This window comes from Siphateles boraxobius, unplaced genomic scaffold (genome assembly GCF_051911475.1).
Source record: "Siphateles boraxobius isolate OS27281-9 unplaced genomic scaffold, OSU_SipBor_1 130, whole genome shotgun sequence".
Classification (NCBI taxonomy): domain Eukaryota; kingdom Metazoa; phylum Chordata; class Actinopteri; order Cypriniformes; family Leuciscidae; genus Siphateles; species Siphateles boraxobius.
This window is the reverse complement of record NW_027508734.1, coordinates 40,305,401-40,326,946: the sequence shown is the minus strand read 5'-3', so window position 1 is coordinate 40,326,946 and position 21,546 is coordinate 40,305,401. Positions and strand designations below refer to the sequence as shown.

Here is a 21,546-nt window from a genome sequence, read left to right as displayed (position 1 = left end):
TATCAAGATACTGTTGATGATGTTTGTCAAGATAACGTGCTGTTTTTGAATTTCTTTCTGATAGGAAACAATAAAAACGGACAAATATCTTGATAATTCAGTAAATAAAATAAGTTTATTTAAATGTCATTTTTATTCAGTTGTAATGTATTATATTAAGCAAAATAAATAAGTTACTATCCCATAATGACTTCTATACAATTATAAACAAACATCTACTATTGACTACTAAGACCACAAATGCTAAGTCTAAAACACATCTATAAAGAAGTCATGCCTCTCCATTAGTTGTGGATTGTAAAGTTAACTAATTTGTAAACACACTCATCATATTTGGCAGTAGCCTACTTTTATTTATACGATGGCAAATAAGAACTGAGTTTCATGCTTAATAGACCTAAGTCAGGATAGACACCATATTAAATTTTACATGGATGAATATGAGGCTGTAAGGGATAGGCTACACCTACAGTCTTTACAATGACATGCACTATAAACATCCTAGATCTCATGTGATTTTCAAAATACACTATTTTGTTTTACTTTCATCAGGTGAATAATCTGCATTTTGTTCAATACACACTGAACACACTGTCCTCACTGGCTCATTTAATTTCCTGTCACAAATTAAATATAGCGCTACCCTAACTATAAGCTCTATGGAGAACTTATTAAAGACTACAGAGTGACAAGACAACACCATCAAACTAAACTTCTAAACCATGTGGTCAACAAGTTTATTCAGTCTTGTTCAAAACGGTTACATATTTTGCTTTGATCATCCACCTCACACAAATATCTCAATAACTGCTCTGAAACAGTGGTGTTTTCACTACACAATAAAAACGATACTATTTAAAAACTTCATGGTATCACTGTACGGTACAGGCGCCACTAGGCAGAAAGTCCTGGGCGTAGGTAGCCACAGCTTTAGTGAGGTAAGTCATGGTGCCAAAGCGGCCACTGGGTGCAGTATCATATAGGAGCCGGCAGATGCCTGTAGAGTGATCCTTTTCTAAAATACTGTCCTCTGCACCTAGATCCTTCTGCAGGACGGAGAGAGAAGAGATTTTTTTAAATATTTGTTGATAATATATCGTTGATAACACATACCATAAGAATCTTTTTTTTTTTATTAAATACCCATACCTGGTCCTTGAAGAACATGTCATTGGCGATGTGAACAATCTTCTCTATGTGGATGATGCTGCCAATGCTTTGTATGTCCACATCAGCCAGCATTGTAAGTACCAGGATCCCTTCCACCAGCAGCTGCCTATATTCAGGCTGAGGGACACGGTTCAGAACCCTTTCTACATGTACCGCAAACTTAATCTCACCCGGGGTCATCTGGAGAGAGGGAGAGTGGTGGAGAAGGAAATTTGCAGTCAAAGTTAAAGAAAGCAATTAGCGCAACATGTTAAAGGATTTTTAAAAGGGCCCAAACCTCTCTTGTAGTAGAAGATGGGAGCACAAAGCCTTCTATTGAAAGGCCATGACACTGCCGGAAGAAAAGAAAAAAAAATTCATGTATTTCACTATTTTGCTTAAAAATATTTTGCTATCCATTATCTTAAACACAAGAGCAGACAAGATCATTTTTAACTTAATTATACGAGGCATCCAGCATCATCGGCTTCCAGTTATTTTTAGCTGTACTAAACGGCTCATTATGATGCTTGATATTGCAATATTATTTTAAAGCATTGTGGTAATTATAAACTCACTTTATTCGTAGAGCCTATATTTTTACCATTTACAGCACTTTTTATTCTTCTAGGTCTCACATAATCACAGAAAATAGCTTACTTCCGCATAGCAAAATGAGGTTGATCAAGGTCAAGTATTTTTTCAAACTATTTCATGTTATTAACATAACACTGCTTTAATTCTTCCAACCTTCTGTAGAATCTTCCAGACTTTTTGATAGAAGCCTACAGGAACTCTGTTGAGAGCACCATCCAGCCTTCTCCTGCGCAGCCACTGGCCCTGCCGACTGTCCCGGGACGCACCGACACTCACCGAGCTGTCAAACCCATCAATTGAAGGCATCCGGTACCTCTGCAAGTCACAATTTAACCAATTTCTTGGTTAGTGGTATGACGTACTGTACGTATTATTCAAGAAATGGTTTCTTCATGACAAATAACATGAAAATCTACTTCACAAAACTTTGATCTGGTGATTAGGAAGGCATGCGACTTCATTATTCTGGTGTTTACAGACAGCAAGTTTGACTTGGTTTAATAGAGTTGTTAGGAGCATTTGCATCCTGTTATATAGGAACATCATTTAAGAAAGGTAACAAGTTGAACATCTAGTTTATTAAAATGACAGTGCTGCAGTGATGAAATATTTTTTGTAGGCTAACCCAGAACTTAGCATCAACCTGGTTCCCTCGACAAAAAAGACCACAGGATTTTCCCATTAAATGGAGGAAATAAGGTCTGTGAAAAATCTAAAGTTTATGATTCTTATACATTTTGTTCATCAATATAATCTTCACAAATGTAAACACATTTTATGAATTTTGAAGCGTAAATACAATCAGCAAAAGTAAAACGCTAAAGTTAGGCTATAAACGAACTACACCACAGTCGCATGACTTAAATCTCACCACCACTAAGCCTTCTGGAAACTCTTTCCATCTTTATTTAATATCTACAAGTTGGAAAGTTTGATTTATAATAGTTTTCAAGGATGCGAGTGAAAACACAAGGCTGTAAATGCGGAGTAGTGAGTAGATGAATTTACCTGTTCGGTGTGATAATGTTTAATTTCCCAGACTACCTTTGTAGCCCCATTTGGTCAACTGTTAATAACAGTCTTATTCAAGACACTTAAACTCACAAGCTCGGTTTAACTTATGTATTTTATGTCGTACAATAAGACATGAAAATATCTTGAGCTTGTGTTAACCACAGACCTTTTTTCAGGCTTTTAACCAAAAACCCATTAAAAAAACTTTAACTTCGGGGTGATGGAACTAGAAGAGCAAAAATACTAACACTTTTCTGGGTTTTAGGACTCATTCCTACAGCACATCGAATAATTAAATTATTTTTCAGGCAAAGACTATTTTCACATTTTGTAACTCTTCGTAGCCTAAATAAAGGGATCCCACACCTTGGTTAACTTCAAATTCAAGGACTTTTCAAGGACTTTCCAGGTCCAATACCCTCAAATTCGAGGACTTAATGTGGGGACACATTTCAAGTGAGAGCAAGGTTACATCGTGTTACCTTGTAAGATACATTGTTACAGTTTTTGTGTCAAACACAACTATGCACAAAAAGCTTCGTTTTTTGCATTGATTTTTGGCCATTTGACAGAGATCTGATATTCTATTTGGCATATTTCTGTTTTGCATAAAACTGAAGAATATTCTGTACATCCTATACTGTATTTTAAAATAATCTGATATTAACTTTAGCTTGAAACGTTGAGGTACCATCGTAGTAGTTTTGCGTGAAAACACTTAAAGGAAACACTTATCGCAACACGTAAATGAGCGTAACTAACGTAAATCAAGCAAGCTAGTATGCATAGGCCACAAAGTGTTGGTTGAAATAACACATTAGTGGACTTGAGGTAATAATATGGATTTTTTTCCAGAAAACTTCTCGCACAAAATAAATTCAAGCACTTCAAGTACCTGTATCTATGCATGTTTATTTTCAAAAACTTTCCAGGGCCTTGAATTCTTTTTTTCAGATTCACAAGGATTTCAAGGACCCGTGGGAACCCTACTAATCTCACCCTTCAAAAAATCTAAGCAAAAAGTAAATATGGCTTTGGAGAACTAACCACTTACCCCTGACTCCATTGTCCATTCAGTTCCAGTGTCGAAGGATTGACCTGATAATGTCTACAAAGGGAAAAGAACGACACGGGAATGGACAGTTTTACAAACTTTCTACATGACACAATTACTTCCACAATTATGTTCACATTACCCATTGAATTAAACACCATGCCATGCACCTTCAGACCCTGTGAAACCTGTAAATTTTTTCTTTAATGCAATATCCAGATTTAAAATTAGATGTACAGTGGATTTCCTCCCATAACATTAACATATCCCATAACCAAATTGAGAAATTGATTCTCTTGACATTTTTGAGTTGTTGAACTTAATTTGAGATTAGACCACATTACATGAGACTGAGTCACGGCTCATTAGACACATCACCTTACTTTGGATCGACCATGACAATCTGTGATCTTCCAGCTGAAAACATTTAAACACTATTAAACATATAGAGACAAGACATAGTAGCCGTAGTGTTTACACGGTTTAATAATCTTATAATTGTGCTTTTGTAATATCTGGCTTGTATGTTTTTGGTTCTGGATGTGCAGTAAGTAGCCTACCATCTTCATGTCACTCTTCAGTTTGCTGATGCCTGCACGCTCACTCTTGGTGGCACCAACATTGCCGACCTCATGGATGGAGATGACAGGACTGACGCCGGGCTCAACTGAACGAACTGAACAGCGAACATGCACGCATTCAGACAACCAAACCAACCAGAGAATGCTAAATGCAATGCTCCATGTACTGACACGTATATATTTTACATTTTCCAGCTCAAAAGTACAGAAAACTGTTATTTTCATGAAGTCACTCACCACTTCTCTGAACACCAAATTCTTTGCCGCTCAAAATGTGGTGGAGAAGATTCTTCAACTCAGAGGGACTCAGTTTCATTAGACTCTCAGTGGCCTCCTCACCTTCAACACACATAATATATATATCAAATATTATACAAACATTATTCAAAAAAATATACAAACATCCTCAAATCTCCTAAAATGCACTATGAACACATGATGATTGATAAATGCAGTACCTGAGCAGTTTAGAGATTGGGCCAGCTCAGTTGCCATAACCTGAATGATGAGGCCAATCCTCAGCCGAAACATCTCACTGAACAAACTGGGCTGCGTTCTGATTATCATTGCAAGGTACACTATGATCTCCTAACACAAATACAAAAACAAGCATATACATTTAAAACAAACCTCAAAAAATATTTTATAAGCAAGGTCTGAACGGAATTAGCACACAGAATTTCACTGAAAACATGAATTATTAAATATTTTGGCTAATTTGATAATGCTTTCATCTTCTGACATATGAGTAGTTCTATCATCTAACAATGTATTGGGTTCAAATAGTTTTCCCCCACAATCAACAGAATAAGTGAAAAAGTTCTGTGTGCTCTTGGTTAAAATATTTACATACACTATTGATTATCTCTAATGCTCACTCAGGCTGCATTTATTTGGTCAAAAATAAATGATCAAAAAAGTTTAAATAGTAATATTGTGATACAGTTTTACATTTTAAAATAACTGTTTTATATTTGAACATATTTTAAAATTAAATGTATTCATATGATGGCAAAGCTGAATTTCCAGCATCATTACTCCAGTCATCAGTGTCACATGATTCTTCAGAAATCAATCTAATATGCTGATTTGGTGCTCAAGTAACAATTCCTATAATTATCAATGTTGAAAACAATTGATCTTCTTTATATTTTTGTGGATAACGTGATCCATTTTTTTCCAAAATTCTTTAATGAATAGAAAGTTCAAAAGAAAACATTGAAAAAAAAAATTCGTAACATTATAAATCTTTAGTGTCACTTTTGATCAATTGAATGCATCCTTGCTAAATAAAAGTTTAAATTCCTTAAAAAAAATCTTACTGACCACAAACTTTTGAACAGTAGAGGAAAATCAACATATGTTTGCGTGTAACCTGTGTGAGGATGGCAATAGTGATGTTGTTCTCGCTGGCTTGATCAATAAGTAAGGCAAGTTGGTCAAGAGGCAAAGGCCTGCAGAGAAACATCTAGATTACACACACAATCTACAAATATTGTGCAGCGTTTTGGTGTCATCTGACCTGGGAATATGAAAACTCACGCAGTAATAGTCTTCTCTCTGGGCTCTGGCGGTAAACCAACTGTCAAGTGTTTCTGATGGGCCAGCAAATCTGAACAGGCCTACAAACATGACCATAAAGCAAAATACAGAACAATGCATGAAGTACATATGTACAATACATACTGTATAATCTTATCCTGTGAAGTAAGAGTGCCAATCTAACAGAAAGAGTGGTGAGAAATGCTAATAGCCGGTATTATAGTTCCTTTTACCACAAGCTTGTATTTACCCAGTCCAGTTCCTCCACTTTCTTGCGGAGCAAGCCTGAAATCATTCGGATGAGATCCCAGCAGCGTAGTTCTCCTGCCTTCTCATAGAGCTCCACCAGCAAACTCTTAACAGTAGTGCCGTTCCCATGCAGCTGAGTGTCCCAATCCATTCCCCTGTGAGAAAACACACATCAAATTAGATTTAATACAACATAAAAACAACTCTATAGAGCTGTCCACACTCATAACTCTGATTCAAAAGTGGCAAGGGATTTACTTGTCTTTGAAAAGGATGAAGAGGATGTCTGCCTGATCATGAAGGCTCTCTGTGTCTTTAAGCACTTGAACTAGACCACTGTAGTCAATGCCGCCACGAGTGTCCCGAGGCAGGTTACATTCAGAGGACATGGGCACATCTGGATTCTACAGAGTTCAATTAAACATTTTAAAGAGTTTTCTGTCATCTCGGTTTTGCATTTTTAAAAGATCCTTTGTGTGTCTGCATATACACACATGACTGGTCCGTGATCCCGGGAAATCTTTTAGATTAAGCGCAGGCTGAGGGGAGCGGAAAAGCTTATTGGGAAGATACATGTGCACATCTGAAAAACAAGGCAAAAAACGACAAGGCAAAACTGAATAGAAATGTAGACAGGCAAATTGTGTACTCTTTGCCATGTTAGACAAATGCCTGATTGATTTGCTTCCAAAAAACAGTTTTTTTTTCTTTTTCTTTCAGTATGCCTTAATTGTTGCTTGTTCACTCAAAAATCACAATTCTGTCATCATTTAATCGCCCTCATGTTATTCCAAAACTGTATTTCTTCTGTGGAAAGTAAAGGACATAATTTTGAGAAACGTCTCATTCTTTTTTTTTGGTGACCATTGGCTTCCACTGTATTGACAGAAAAACACTATCTTCTTTTGCTAACATGTTTGGAACGACATGAGGGCGAGTATACAATGATAGAATTTATGTTTTTAGATGAACTATCCTTTTAAATGTAAAAAAGGATCAGGCTCTTGAAGCACTTTATGTGGTAGTCTGGCCAGGTGAAACTACACACCTTTAAGCTTTTAATGCTTTTAATATAACATCCTTGTTCCATTCATGCATTCTGCCCTTTATTTCCACTGCATCTTGCCTTGTGGCCTTTGCTATTTTAAAAAACAAAACCAAAAAAAAAAAAATGTACTACTGCAATGATTCTACGAGCACAAAAGACCCAACTAATCAATTTTGTGATTTATTGCTGACTATTTGCCTTATCGGTTGGTTGTTGCATCCCTAAACATTACCCTTCAACATGTAAGAGTTCATTAGTTCAGCTCACTGTGGATTTGGAGCTCCTTGGCTTTGTTCACAAGAGACACCATCTCACGTGTCTTAGTGGCTGCAGCCTTGAAGCGACTCAGTCCTTTTGCCTCTCCCTCAACCCTGAGTCCCCGCTGAGGCACCGCTGCAGTTAACAGCTGGTCCAGGTATTGTGCTAGATCATCTGTATCTGAGAAAGAAAGGGTTAGAAAAGTCAGGATAAGAAAGAAAGAGACAAGAGAAAGAGAGGTTGTTGGGTTGGAGGTGGCGGTGAGCAGCAAGATGCTCAAGTAAAACAGTTTGCAATGCACAAATACACTTTGTGAGACATTACAGCCTAAAGGTGATGATACACAGGGCAACTTTTTGAGCAATGTTGCTGTCCAATTTTGCCGTCAACGGGAAACCAGGTGAGACAGAGCCCACGACCGATTTAAAGTATCCAGATAGAAATTTGTTGCCAATTCTCATTGGGAAAGTGCCCAAGGAACATTGCTCAAAAAAGTTGCCCCGTGTATCATTACCTTAAAGGTATATGTATTCCTTGGAGAATCATTCAAGCTTGATTATTCGTTTTTTTTTTTAATTAATCAATCATCCATCTCATTTCTTACAGGAATTTGAAGAAAAAAGAAAAGAAAAAAAATCACAAGAAAGTAATATAAACAATGCAAGAATCTTTAACAACATGATGCGGTTTTCACACTGCAAGTGCTCACTGCAAATGATCAACATAAAAATAACACATTTTGCAATGATGGTAGAGAAAAAAGGCTAAGATGCCAAAGTAAACCAGAAGAGTTGAAGGTCAGAGATGTTTAAATGTTTTGTCCAACAAATTCTACATTATAAAAACTGTTAAGGTCATTTAGTGTACTTAAAATCCATTACACAAACTCACCCAAAAGATCAGACTCAAAACATCAAAATAAATAAAATGTGGGAACATTTATGCTAAAATGTAGCCTAGGCAGAACACATTAGAACACAACCCTACATCAAGGACTTCAACTCACATTACCAACATCAGTATCTGACTCTTTCAGAAGTCACTGTGAAACAAAATCTCTTTGCCAGAATTTTCGTTCTTTCCCCTTACCATCACTGAAGTTCAGGTCATGCACAGCACCACCAAAGTAGCTGTCCTCATCATCATCATCTTCATCCCAGCCCCTACTGGAGCGTGTCTTACCACTATCGAGGAAGCTCAGATGAGCACAACAAGACGTGGTCACAAACTCAGATAACTTTCCAGTCTGGATCCTAGCAAAATTGAGAGCAACAAGCAGTGAGCGGAGACTGCCCTTGAATGTGCATTGTTGATGACATGATATTTATTTACATCCTCATTATCTGACCTTGCCCCTCCAAAGTATCCATCCTGAAGCTTCTTAAGTGTGGCCAGCACAGCAGGTTCCAAGTCTGTGCGGTCATGGTCTAAGAAGTTACACACAAAAAAATTAGGAAAAACCTACACACTTCAAATTTTATATTGTTTTCCGTTGACCCTACATTATCAGAGGCACCAGGTTTTACTCACTAAGCATGGTCTGGGAAACAGGAAAGGTGACGGTAGGACGGCCAGTCATCCTCCAGCGAGAAGACAAGTAAGACAGGTCAGTGCGCAACATTTCCACGATCATCTTGTTGTCCAGGGCCAGATAGAACTGCTGATGATCTATGAACTACAGTACAGCAACGTGACAAACCAAGAGACAAGTAATGTGAAATCATGTGAAAAGAAAGAGAGAAGACGAAAAACATTTGGCCTTTGGGGTGTATTTTAAAAGCTTTATGTGGGTAATTTCTGTCTCACCAACTTATTTTTATTTAACTTCTGCTGGGTGATAAGCAGTGGCTCTCTAAGTCAACATAAGGCTCAAACATGCCTAGTTCAGCACATTAAGAAGGACCTGAGGTGTGAAGCTAAAGATGGTGTTGCGGATGATGTAAAGCTTGGAGGTTCCCAACACGCCAATCCTACGGTAAGGTCTGCCGGTCAGCCCTAGTCTCTCATTACGCCCTTGGAGAAAGGTAAACACACACACACATGCACCCTAATTACATGAAACAAATATTTGTGTCTACTAAAAATATAGTTGACTGTCAAAAGCAATAGCTTGTTTTTGTATTCCTTCATACTAGAATCAAGTGAGACTTTATGGTGTACCACTTCCTACCTAGTCTGGCATAAATGTGGCTGAGAACCCGAGATGGTTGCACTCTGATAGGGTGGATGTCTGCCACTGTCTCCACATCAATCCCATTCTTCTGCAGGAGTGCCTTAATATCTTCATTCTCAGCAAGGACGGACACTTATCAGAAAAAAATGCAAACATCAAGATGAATTTTAACCATGCAATGAATCACATCAGCTATTGTTTAAAAACGTTGAAAAATACCTTGTACAACAACATCCGGTTTAAGGATGGTGGAGAACCTGCGGTTTAAAGGGTCTATCTCTCCAGGAGCCAAAAACCCCTGAAATGGATAGGAAAGGTAGAGGTGTTTGTCATACTTCCCCAAATATAACTTGGTACTAAAGTTAAATCGTGTTAACCGAATATTTTACGTCATTGACTGATTTTTTTTTTTAGCAGTTACGGAATAATACCGGAAGGCCGTCCGTCATTTTGACAGATTATACTGAGGGTAATCTACTCTATAACTTGTAACTGTAATTCCCACCCCTGTCCAGTTGGTGGCCACTGGTGCAGCAGGAGGGCATGCTGCAAATAAATAAATGCATAATCTAGTCTATAGGCTCAACTTTTAAGTTAATGATATTTTTTTCGGTTCACTTTTTTTTTTAATCCAATCAAATGTCTTATTAAAATATGAAAATTAAAATGAAGGGTAATTATAGATTAAGATGGAATTTTTACGATCCTGTCCAGCAAAAAGGACAATGAGAAAGTCTAATGCAACTAGTGGTTGGTACAAAGCTTTCAAAGAAGAAGTATAGCCAAACATGACCTATAACCTCTCACCTCGGCCAAAAGGTTGCCCAGGACATAAAGGGATTGGCCCCACTTCAGAGGGCACTTTCCCATTGGGATCCTCTCCACTGTGTGAGGATTAACATACTCTTCATCCACCTGAAATAATGGGGAATGTTATCAAAAGTATAAAAAGCTCATTTAATCTGAATTTAATCTGAGTTGACATGAATCCAGTGAAATTTCACTGATATTCCATTTTTTGTTTTAAAAAATCAATTTAATAGTGTTTTACCTTATCAGGAGGAACACTATAGAGCTCAGGCAGCAGCCGTATACCATCTTTCTGTTTGATCATGATACCTTCCAGAGCTTCTCGATACTCCTGAACCTGAGAGGACAGAAATGAGCAACACAACCTTGAGAACATCTTGTTTGACTTATCTCCAGAAAGTCACTCTTAAAGCTTTGCCTTTGCTAAAGTCTTTACAATAGCTGCCACAACCCTCCTGAATTCTCTCCAATCCACTTAAGGCTGAAATAAACTACACAACTTTTACCATCAGATTTTAAAACACTAGGCATCCTACATGTGACTGTAAATGGTTACAGAAATGTGCATCATACACTAAATGACTGAGGATCACATATTAGTATTACCAGACTTTAAAGTCGTTCTGATTAAAACACACTTCACAACACAACCTCATTGCTAGAAGATACATGACAAATAAAAACAATATGAGTACTAAAATTGGCTTAAAATATCAAACATGTTTGACACCCTACGACTGAATAGAATCATAGCCTGAAGTTCTAAAAAAAAAAGATAAAACGTCTAAATCCATTACATACTGTACTATGCAGCTGCCTGTGAAATCTTTCAACTCCAACTACCCAAAATCTGCAAACTGAATCCAACTTGAGTCCTACAGACTGCAAATTGGGGCAAAAATCTGTGCAAAAGTTGTGTAGAGTATTCCAGCCTTTACTAGTATAACTAGCTAACTAAATGTAACTTTAACCTTACTGCAACAGTATCTAGACTATGTTTGCAATCACATTAGCATCTGTACTAGCCCTTGCCACTGAGTCTTAGTATTTTGGTGATTTCAGTATTAGCTAAATATTTAGCCAATTGACAATTAAAAAACTTATGCAAAATATATGATGTAATAGGTTTGATTAGAAAACATCTGAACAAAGTGTACTAAAGTATAGACAAACAAATCAGTAGCACTCAATGCTTTGTGTGCTAATAATATGCTAGCTCTCTTTTGGCTAACCATGGTAGAAAAGTAGGGTAGAAATACCTTTAAATTTTGATTATAATCTTTCATGTTCAAGAATGAGATGGATTAAAAAATAATGAATTGTAGGTAAAATCATAATTTTACCTGCTCTGGACTGTTGATGAAGATGCCATCCAAGATTAGGTAGGTCCAAAAAAGTGGCCACTCGCATTCAATGTTTTCAAAAAGCTTTAGCTCAGCAGATTCATAGTACAGCCTGTTGGGGTCCTATTGGGAAAAAAGGTCATGCATATGAAAAGTATGATCAACTTAGTTCATTTAAGGCATAATTAGAGATGACTAAAGTTACACAGCTACATATTTACATTTCTGCAATAATTCTTAACATTCAATGTAATACTTAATGTATTTGCTGCCTACATATTATAAAGTATTTGTACAACCATTTCCAGAAAAGTTGGCACATTTTGTAAAATGCCGTAAAATCATGAATCTGTGATTCGTTAATTCTCTTAAACCTTTATTTAACTGACAAAAAATACAAAGAAAAGATTTCCATTTTTTTTCACTGACCAACTTAGTTGTATTATGTAAATATATTAAAGAACTATTGATGGCTGCGACACACTACAAAAGATTTGGGACATGTTTACCACTGTATAACCTTTTAAATCATTTGGGGATTGAAGATACTTGAAGAATTGAAGTGGAACATTTGCCTGACACAAGACAGCTGCTCAACAATCCATGGTCATAGTCGTCTCCTTTTCATGATGGGCCATACATTTTCAATAGGAGCAAGATCTAGACTGCAGGTGTAGAGTGTCTACTCTAAAAAAGAGAAACCACTCTGTTGTTGCACGTGCAGAATGAGTCCTGTCATTGTCTTGCCCTAATAACCATGGACTTTCCCAGGAAAGAAGTCATCTTGATGTCTCCACAAATATATGCCTCCATGTCAGTGGTACCTTCACACACATGCAAGTCACCCATTCCGTTTGCACTGATGCACATCCATACAATGACAGATATTTGTTTTTAGTCTTTGGAACTGGTCCCTTTAGTCTTAAGAACTGAGAACTCGACATCAGTTTTTCTCAAAAACAAGGTGAAACGTGGACTCATCGGAACACAGCACACATTAGCACTGTCTTTTGGACCGTCTGAGATGAGCTCAAGCCCAGAGAACTCAGTGGCATCTCTGCAAAGAATTTACGTTTACGTTTCTCTTTGCATAACAACGATTCAATTTGCATTTCTTGATGCAGAGGCAGACTGCGTTAAGTGAACGTTTTTTCAAAGTACTCCTGAGCCCATGTGGCTATATTTAACACAGTAGCAAGACGGATTCTCATGCAATCCCATCTGAGGGCTCGATGGTCACAAAAATTCCTGCCTTGCCCTACTGTATTGAGATTTCTCTGGATACCCTGAATCTTTTCACAATATTATGTAAGATAGATGGTGAAAAACCAAAATTTGTTGCAATCTTGCATTGAGATATGTAATTTTTTAATAGTTTTTTTATAATCTTTTTTCCCTTTTATTTTACCTATGTCTCAACTTTTTTAGAGTGTTTTGCAGACATCAAAATATTTGTTTAAATATATTTACAAAATACAATTAAGTTGGTCATTTGAAACATTGGAAATCTTTTCTTTGTACTTTTGTCAGTTAAATAAAGGTTTAAGAGAATTAACTAATCACAGATTCTTGATTTTATTGCGTTTGACAAAATGTCTTAACTTTTCTGGAAATGGGGTTGTATAAACAGAAAATTATCCAATAAAATGTAAAGTGTGACCTAATTATTTGTGTATTGGATACACAGTACTGACCTCTTTAGGAGTTTTGTGGCCATCGCGAAGGAAACGACAGCAGCCATATCTTCCCTACAAACAAGAAATGTAAAGGAAAAGTAAAAGGAATAAACCACCCTAGTGTCAGAGACAGACGGCTGTTAAACAAGTTCCTCATGTCGGAGATCAAGTTCTGACCTGGAGCTTGGAAATGATTTCCTCTTTAGTGATATTGACTAACTCCATGTCTTCCACAGCAAAGGCTGGATATGAAATGATGGACAGGAGCCCAGCATCCACCTCTTTAGATGTCGAAGCTCTGGGTAACAAGGAGCTCAGAATGGACTGAGAGAAATATGTGGTAGTAGGAAAATGGTAATCATTTTAATATTTTTTTTTTATAAAGCATGCTGATGCTGAAAAACAATGCATAGGAAAATCCAAAGCACTGGAATATCTATAGCCTCACCTGACAGTGCTGGATATCATCTGCTAAGGCATGAACCACAGAGTCAGGTCCCCCTTTGGCCCCAAATAAATTCAAGTCATCTAGGGCTTCAAGTGCTGCCTGCAGTTACAAAGGGTCCATTCAGGGGCTGTTACAGTATTTGGTCCTAGCAACTCAATAGTCAGAACAAAGCCTATATTTATTCACTGTGAATTGAAATTCAGGGCCACATACTACAAATTAGGCATAGCCTTCTCTGCCAGAGATGACCTTCACTCTAATGTTTAGTGTTTTATCATTGAGGTTGCCACAATTTAATTTTTAATACTTATTTTCTGAATTCAAATGGGTACATTTTATTAAATGAGGTTAAGGGCTAGTTTCTTGCCCTTAAAATGGTACTCTGTCTTCTCTGACAGAGAACAACCAGAACCATTCTTCTCTGAGCAAAGTGTCGCAAGTAGAACAAATAGAACTAACACAAGCTTTGCAGGGTAAGTTGGGAAGGAACATTAATACCAGAGAGGCCATGTAGAGGTTACATTGGGTTATGTTCATCAGAGACGTTAATAGACAGTGTTCATGAACACACAGTGTCTACCCCCACCTCATGCCAGTCTGAGAGTTCTCAGCTGCTCAGAGAAGGACTGACAACATTATGTGGAAATGAGTGTGTGTGTGTGTGTGTGAGAGTGTGTGTGAGAGAGAGAGAGAGAGAGAGAGAGAGAGAGAGAGAGAGAGAGAGAGAGAGAGAGAGAGAGAGAGAGAGAGAGAGAGAGACACACACACAAAAAGAAGGACAGTTATTTTGTTTATTTTGTTTCATTAGACTCACTTTAGCCATTCCGATTGAGCTGGCATTGAGCTCAGGGATCCCCTGATTGGTTTTGTCGCCTCTCTCCCACATCCCATAGTCCTGAACAGTAATGGGAGAAAATGTCAGTCACAGACACACAGTGCCTCAGAGCTAAAACATATATAAGGCCTAAATGATGAATACTGACAGACTTACAGCCACTTTGTAAGCAGCTTCAATGTAAAACATCAGATTTTGGACCACATCCACCTCGTCCTGAGTGTACACTATATGCAGCCCTAAAAGGACAAAAGATACAGCAAAGGATATTGTGACCCTGGATGACAAAACCAGTCTTATGAATCATTTTTTCTGAAATTGAGATGTATACATCAAATGAAAGCTGAGTAAATAAGCTTTCCATTGATGTATGGTTTGTTATGATAGGACAATATTTGGTCGAGATACAACTATTTGAAAATCTGGAATCTGAGGGTGCAGAAAATCGAAACATTGAGAAAATCGCCTTTAAAGTTTTCCATTTTATGTTCGTGATTGTGCTGCATTCATTCACAAAAATAAATGTTTTATACATTTCCGGTACGAAATTTACAAAATATCTTCATAGAACATCATCTTTACTTATTATCCTAATTATTTTTGTCATAAAAGAAAAATTGACAATTTTGACCCATACAATGTATTGTGTGCTATTCCCACAAATATACCCGTGCTACTTAAGACTGGTTTTGTGATCCAGGGTCGCATATGTGGGAGAAGTTAATGCTGGGCTGAAGTAAACTGACAGCAACCAATCAGATTCTTAGAATACTCTTCTTCTCACACTGCCGTTTTGTCAATGACTAGCCTAGTTAGACATGTACTTAAGTCTAGGGCCACACAATTACAGCAAAAATCGATTAATTGTTGGTTATTTTTCTTTCATTTTGATTAATAGAATTGAAGGGATAGGTCACTCAAAAATGACAATTCTGTCATCAATCACTGACCCTCATGTTGTTCCAAACCCATAAAACTTCAGAACTCAAATGAAGATATATTTAATATTCTCCTATCTTTTTTGTCCATCCATTCAAAGTCCCTGCAACCAAAAATTTCAAGCTTCAAAAACTTCATAAAATAATCCATATGAATTGAGCAGTTTGATCCGAGTCTTTTGAAGAGACACAATTCTTTCATATGATGAACAGATTTAATTTAGGCTATAAACACGGATCAATCCACCTACATAGAGCACATCAAATATGGTAAATGGAAGCTCAAATGTGCTTGTTTAAAAAGACAGAGCAAATAATTCATATGGATTACTTTTACAATCTTTCAATGAACTTTTTGTGTAAGTGTAAAAGTTTTGGTGCAATGGACTTTATAATGAAGGGACAGAAATCTCTCAAATTTCAGTAGAATATTTTCATTCATGTTTTAAAGATTTCAGTGTTTAAAAAGTGTGTTTAAACCAACATTAAGGTGAGTAAACAATGGCAGAATTATAATATTTGAGTGAACTATCCTTTAACCAAAATATTTTTTCTGTGGTAACAATGTGTCATATTTTTGTCTTGTCTGTGATTGGCTACAGTGCTCAACCACTGCAAAAAAAAAAAAAACCTTTTTGAACACAATTAAGAGCTCACAACAACTCACAAGCCATGACTATAATCTTTATTATTTATTTGAATAACTGTGCAGCCCTACTAAAACCGTAGCTGTAAAACATGGACAAATTAGAGATTCTACTGGTTTACAGGAAAAGAAAGGAAGCTTGCACACTTCTAAGACCCGGACACAACAAGCCGACAGTCGACAGTTGGGCAACGTAGGGCCGTTTTTGAGTGTCGGTCTGCTTAGTTTTTTGGTGTGTTCTGCACAATTGGCACTAGTTGGGCGCCATCTGTTTTTTTGGGGGCCGATTCAGCATGCTGAATCTGCGTAGGACCATCAGTGAGAGAGAGAACTTTGATTGGCTGTTCAGCTTAGCGAACGAGTCAGTGCATGAGAATAAAAACTAAAGTGATGAAAGCGAGTGTGGCAAGCAGGGCGGGGCCGAGAGCCGTGGAAACTGAGCGGTTACTCACGGAGGAGCTCTGGGAGGTTAAAAGAGGAGCAACGACAGTGAAGGATGAGAGAGGACCAGGCCTGGACTATTTATGTTGCGTTTTATGTTTTATTAACTGTTATAATTTCACGTCATCTTACCTGAGCAATTCGAATGCACGAATATTGTCATAATAACATGAGCCAGCAGAAAACAAAAAAGTGATCAGCGTGATTGATATTCAAAATTGTAAGCAAGCGCTGCTTTGTTTACGGTTCATATATCTGCAGTCCTAGTTTCGGTTTCCTTTTTTGAATGACGAAAGTAGACTATTGATACCTGCTGATATAGACAGATATTCACTTCCACGCAGGCGCAGAATGCACGTGGTTGTTGACAGTCGCGCTTAGTCCTTTTGGGGTGTTCAAGCGCAGATTTTTGGCCGAGGCACAGCTGACGAGAGGGAACAACACATTCGGCTTTCGTCGCCACTAGTTCTTTGACGTAGGCTTGGTGTGTCCCAGCTTTAGAGGAATAACTGAGTGCCCTTAAGAGTGTGTCTTATGTCACGTTATGCAAGCTCTAAAGCAAGACCTGGAGTACCTGAGGCAGTCATCTGAGCCAGAAAGAGCAGGTAGACGGAGGTAGCGTCAAGCTGGAGATGCCCCCATTCCCGGTCACCCACCACAGCGGCACAGGTCTGTGTGTTATACTTGGCATGAAGGCTGTCCAAAGTGTTCTTACTGTATTTGAACTTCTCCACTTTGTCCAGCTGTGGGGGGAAAAGAGAGAACACTTCAGAGCACTTCAGACAAGTGGTAATTTGTGTTATTATTAATATTGTAAATTAGGTAATACTTTATTTTGATTGTCCCCAAACAGAGATTCTATAAGTAACGTTGCACCTACATGTCAGCTAACTCTCGGTAGAGTATTAGTAGACTGTCTGCTTAATATCTGCTAACACTTTATTTTGGTGTTCCCCAATAGACATTACTGACTATAAGTAACTTTGCAAGTACATGTCAACTTATTCTACTAATCGCAACCCGAACCCTAACAGTCTACTATAGTAAACTAATACTCTAATGAGAGTTAGTAGACATCTAGGTGCAACTTTACATATAGTCAACAGAATGTCTAAAAGTGACAATCAAAATAATGTGTAGCCATAGATTATTACAATTTAAATTAACCGTTGTCTTTTATATTATATTTTAACATTTATTCCAGTGATTGCAAATCTGAGTTTTCAGCAGCCATTACTCCAGTCTTCCGTGTTATAGCTGATGGTACCTGTCGCATGATGCATTGAAGAAGTGCCCTCATTAATTTTACCACACTCTGAAAGAAGAAAAGCAGAGATCAGTGCACACAGACTGCCTCCAAAAACAACACTTGGAACAGGCTCAACGGTGACCTTTCGGCTCATCGTTTAATAGCACAGCCAAGAGTAACATGACACTTCTGAGCCCACTGTAAAGAGACAGCTTAGGTACACTGATACATACACACACATGGGGCATTTCTTTAAAAAAAAAAACATGCACAGATGTAAAATAGCACACTCCACTGGTGAATATTTTGGTGTGGCATCTAATTTAAGATCATTCGAGTGAAGATTATTCAACAGTTGTTACAGTTTGCTCAAGTGATCACAGATTTTCATCCAGTCGAACATATTGAGTTTGTTGGTTTTGTTGACTATTCTGGGTTCTCTAGCATATACTGTATGTCCTCATGAACAAATGTTGTTACTGAACAAATATCTTAAAAGTTGTAATGGATTAATAAAACAAAAAAAATCTAAACAAACATATCCCATCCCAGGTTGTACCTGCTCAAGCTCATAGGCTTTAGCCTTGTCTTCATCGCGGTCTGCATTCTTCCTGTAAGCCAAACTAAGAGCCCAGACAGACAGGATGCTGTAGACATTGTCCCTCACCCAGGCATCAGGCTGCTCTTTGCTGGCTGGTAACAGACCTGTCACTGGGTCCTACAAGTAACCAATACAGCTAGTTAAAATGATTAATAGCTACATGATAAATCTGCTCTGCCATTGCCATTGCACACTAACTAATCAATAAGCAAGAATAACCTTTACCACATATAACACAAATACATAGTATATGTAAAACTATATATTATGTAGACTACTGTTCAATGTTTGGGATCAGTAAGAAAGATATTAAGTAAATTAATACATTTGTTCAGAAAGGATGCATTAGATCAAATTGACAGTAAAGGCATTTATAAAGTTACAAAAATGTCAAAGCTATTTCAAATAAATGCTGTTCTTTCAATCTTTCTATTAATCAAAGAATCCTGAAAAAAATGAATCACAGTTTCCACAAAAATATTAAGCAGAACAATTGTTTTCAACATTGATAATAGTAAGAAATGTTTCTTGCGCAGCAAATCAGAATATAATGATTTCTGAAGGAACATGTGACACTGAAGACTGATGCTGAAAATTCAGCTTTGCCATCACAGGAATAAATTACATTATAGAATATATTAAAATATAAAAAGGTCACTGTATATAGCAATAATATTTCACAATATTACTATTTTTACTGTATTTTTTATCAAATCAATGCCGCCTTGGTGATCCTAAAATACTTTGTTTAAAACAATAACAACCTTACTGACCCCAAATTTTTTTTAACATAGTGTGGTGTATAATATATACACATGCGTCAGAAGTTTTTGCCCTGGAATGTTTCATGTTTTTTTTTCTTTTTTCTTTATCTTTCTGAAGGACGGTCTATTATTTGTAACCATATAAATCACAGAACCTGTTTTGTTTATGTAAAATACTCAAAAATAATTTTGAATTAAATAGTAAATAAATAAGTACACTAGCACAGATACATAAATTAAACTCTGGCCCTGAAATACCCATGATGTAGATTTTATTATACATTTTATTTATACAAGTGTTTGGTTGTTTGTTCTTAACAAAACACTAAAAACACTAAACCGCAATATTTTTCTATAATGTAGGCCTACATGAAGGCAGATCAAAAATGTACTTATAAGAACTTCAATGAATGAAGGCATGTTTAGTGAAAACAAGCGTAATTGAAGCGTCATTGTAGAAATGAAACACTCACTTGGTGACGCAGAATAGTCTGATGAACTATCCGCGCGTAGTTGTCAAGTTTAACTCCAGAATTGCTGCGACTCCTCATTTTAGTGCCTAGCAGGTTTGCGAAAAACCTTTATGCTTCAAAAACCGCCAACATCCTCCTGCAATAAACCAATGTGGACATTAAGAACAAGAGGCGAGCTGAACGAATTTGAAACCAAGTTGTCAAAGGGCTGCATGGTGCTTAGAGACGCTCGCACTGCATGACCGAACTACAAAACGTGTTTTTCCCATAAAAAGTAAAATGTTTTTTCCGACTAAACTTGCGTAGATTCAGTAAACATAAACAAACCTGATCACTTAAGTGCAAAATCCGGAAGGAAAGTAAATTACTCGTGCACACTCGCGAGTTACAGTCAGTTGGGAGGATCCTCCAACTTTTCAAAATAACAGTGAGCTCAACTTATATAATGTGTACATTTATAGCGACACACTTTTAAAAACATGTCAGTACAGAACAAATCTGGAAAAGGATTGAGATCTTGGAGTAACTGGAGCAAAAACTTTCACCTCAAAGATTGTAGATACACATCTCGTTATACATAAAACGTCATATTCCTGACGTCATGCTGAACATGAGTTCAAATGCACTATGCACATATGAATCTTTGGGGAGGGGGGTTGGGGGATAAAACTTGCAATTTAAAACTGAACTGGTGCAATGTATTAAGTTTCTAAGATTCAAGAAATAAAAAGGCAAAGTGAATGTACAAAACACTTGTTGAAACTTTTTTCTTTGTTACTTCGTTTTACCCTCATAATTTCGTTGGTTTAATTTATTTATTTAAATTAATTTAACAGGCTATTTTAAATTGGGTTAATTTGATTATTTTCTTTGGTGCTATCATGATTTTAACAGTAAGAACACTTTGTAAATCCTCAGCCTATCTATAATTCTTTGTAGGTATTCAGTTTTATGTAACATGCATAAACATTTAGACCGATGCTCAGTTATTTCCTTTTGCCCAAGTGACCAAAAGCACATTTCATAGTTTCATAGAGAAGTGTCTCGCTCGTGTCCACTAAGTGGCAGTATAGTCAAACCCTATCATGTTTCTAGGTCAGAATTCAATCATCATTACATTTACTTTAAGGAATTTGTTTTTTAAATTTAAATTTGCTTTTAGGAATTATTTGTTTGTTTCCTCACATCTCAACTTATGTCCTCTGAATTTCAAGAAAAATTATCTGAGTTTTTTTATGTCTGCTCCGTTCATCATCTCACCTTCCTCCCTCTAAGCTAGTTCCGGGCAGTGATTTGTGGCCGCATAATTTCCCCCTTTCTTAATTGCTCTATCCCAGTTAATGTTGTTATTTAGGCTAAATATATTTTTATTTAATATGTACCTTATTACTGAAAAGCAAGGTTTCACTTTATTTTGATGGTCTCTTTAACACATTCTGCTGAGTAACTTTGCACCTACATGTCTACTAACTCTCATTAAAGTGTTAGTAGAGTATTAGTAGACTGGGTTAGGGTTAGAATAAGTTGACATGTTGCAAAGTTACTTTTAGTCAGTAGAATGTCTATTGTGGAGCATCACAATAAAGAGTTAGCAAATATTAAGCAGACAGTCTACTAATACTCTAATGAGAGTTAGTTGACATGTAGTTGCAAAGTC

General features: G+C 37.0%; 1 protein-coding gene across 5 annotated transcripts; it reads right to left on the bottom strand.

Annotated features, from left to right (window-relative positions):
- Window positions 1-89: 89 nt before the first annotated feature.
- phka1a (phosphorylase kinase, alpha 1a (muscle)) lies at window positions 90-20,492 on the bottom strand. Of its 5 annotated transcripts, none has more exons than XM_077229485.1 (34): window positions 20,435-20,492; window positions 19,890-20,025; window positions 18,611-18,769; window positions 18,070-18,117; window positions 17,377-17,545; window positions 14,934-15,016; window positions 14,757-14,837; window positions 13,943-14,041; window positions 13,672-13,818; window positions 13,513-13,566; window positions 11,819-11,941; window positions 10,717-10,812; window positions 10,473-10,580; window positions 9,885-9,963; window positions 9,663-9,797; window positions 9,396-9,505; window positions 9,023-9,167; window positions 8,841-8,919; window positions 8,582-8,745; window positions 7,502-7,672; window positions 6,681-6,769; window positions 6,445-6,590; window positions 6,188-6,341; window positions 5,938-6,017; window positions 5,771-5,849; window positions 4,854-4,983; window positions 4,633-4,734; window positions 4,375-4,490; window positions 4,193-4,231; window positions 3,815-3,868; window positions 1,900-2,061; window positions 1,448-1,501; window positions 1,150-1,350; window positions 90-1,046 (listed from the first exon to the last, which is right to left on the bottom strand). In XM_077229485.1, the coding sequence occupies exons 2-34, from the start codon at window positions 19,965-19,967 to the stop codon at window positions 873-875; spliced, it is 3,708 nt and encodes a 1,235-aa protein (XP_077085600.1). In that variant the 5' UTR covers window positions 19,968-20,025; window positions 20,435-20,492; the 3' UTR covers window positions 90-872. The 5 variants fall into 5 exon arrangements, with proteins under 5 accessions (XP_077085600.1, XP_077085599.1, XP_077085602.1 ...); XM_077229484.1 differs by having other exon boundaries at window positions 20,217-20,484; XM_077229487.1 differs by lacking the exon at window positions 4,193-4,231.
- Window positions 20,493-21,546: the final 1,054 nt, after the last annotated feature.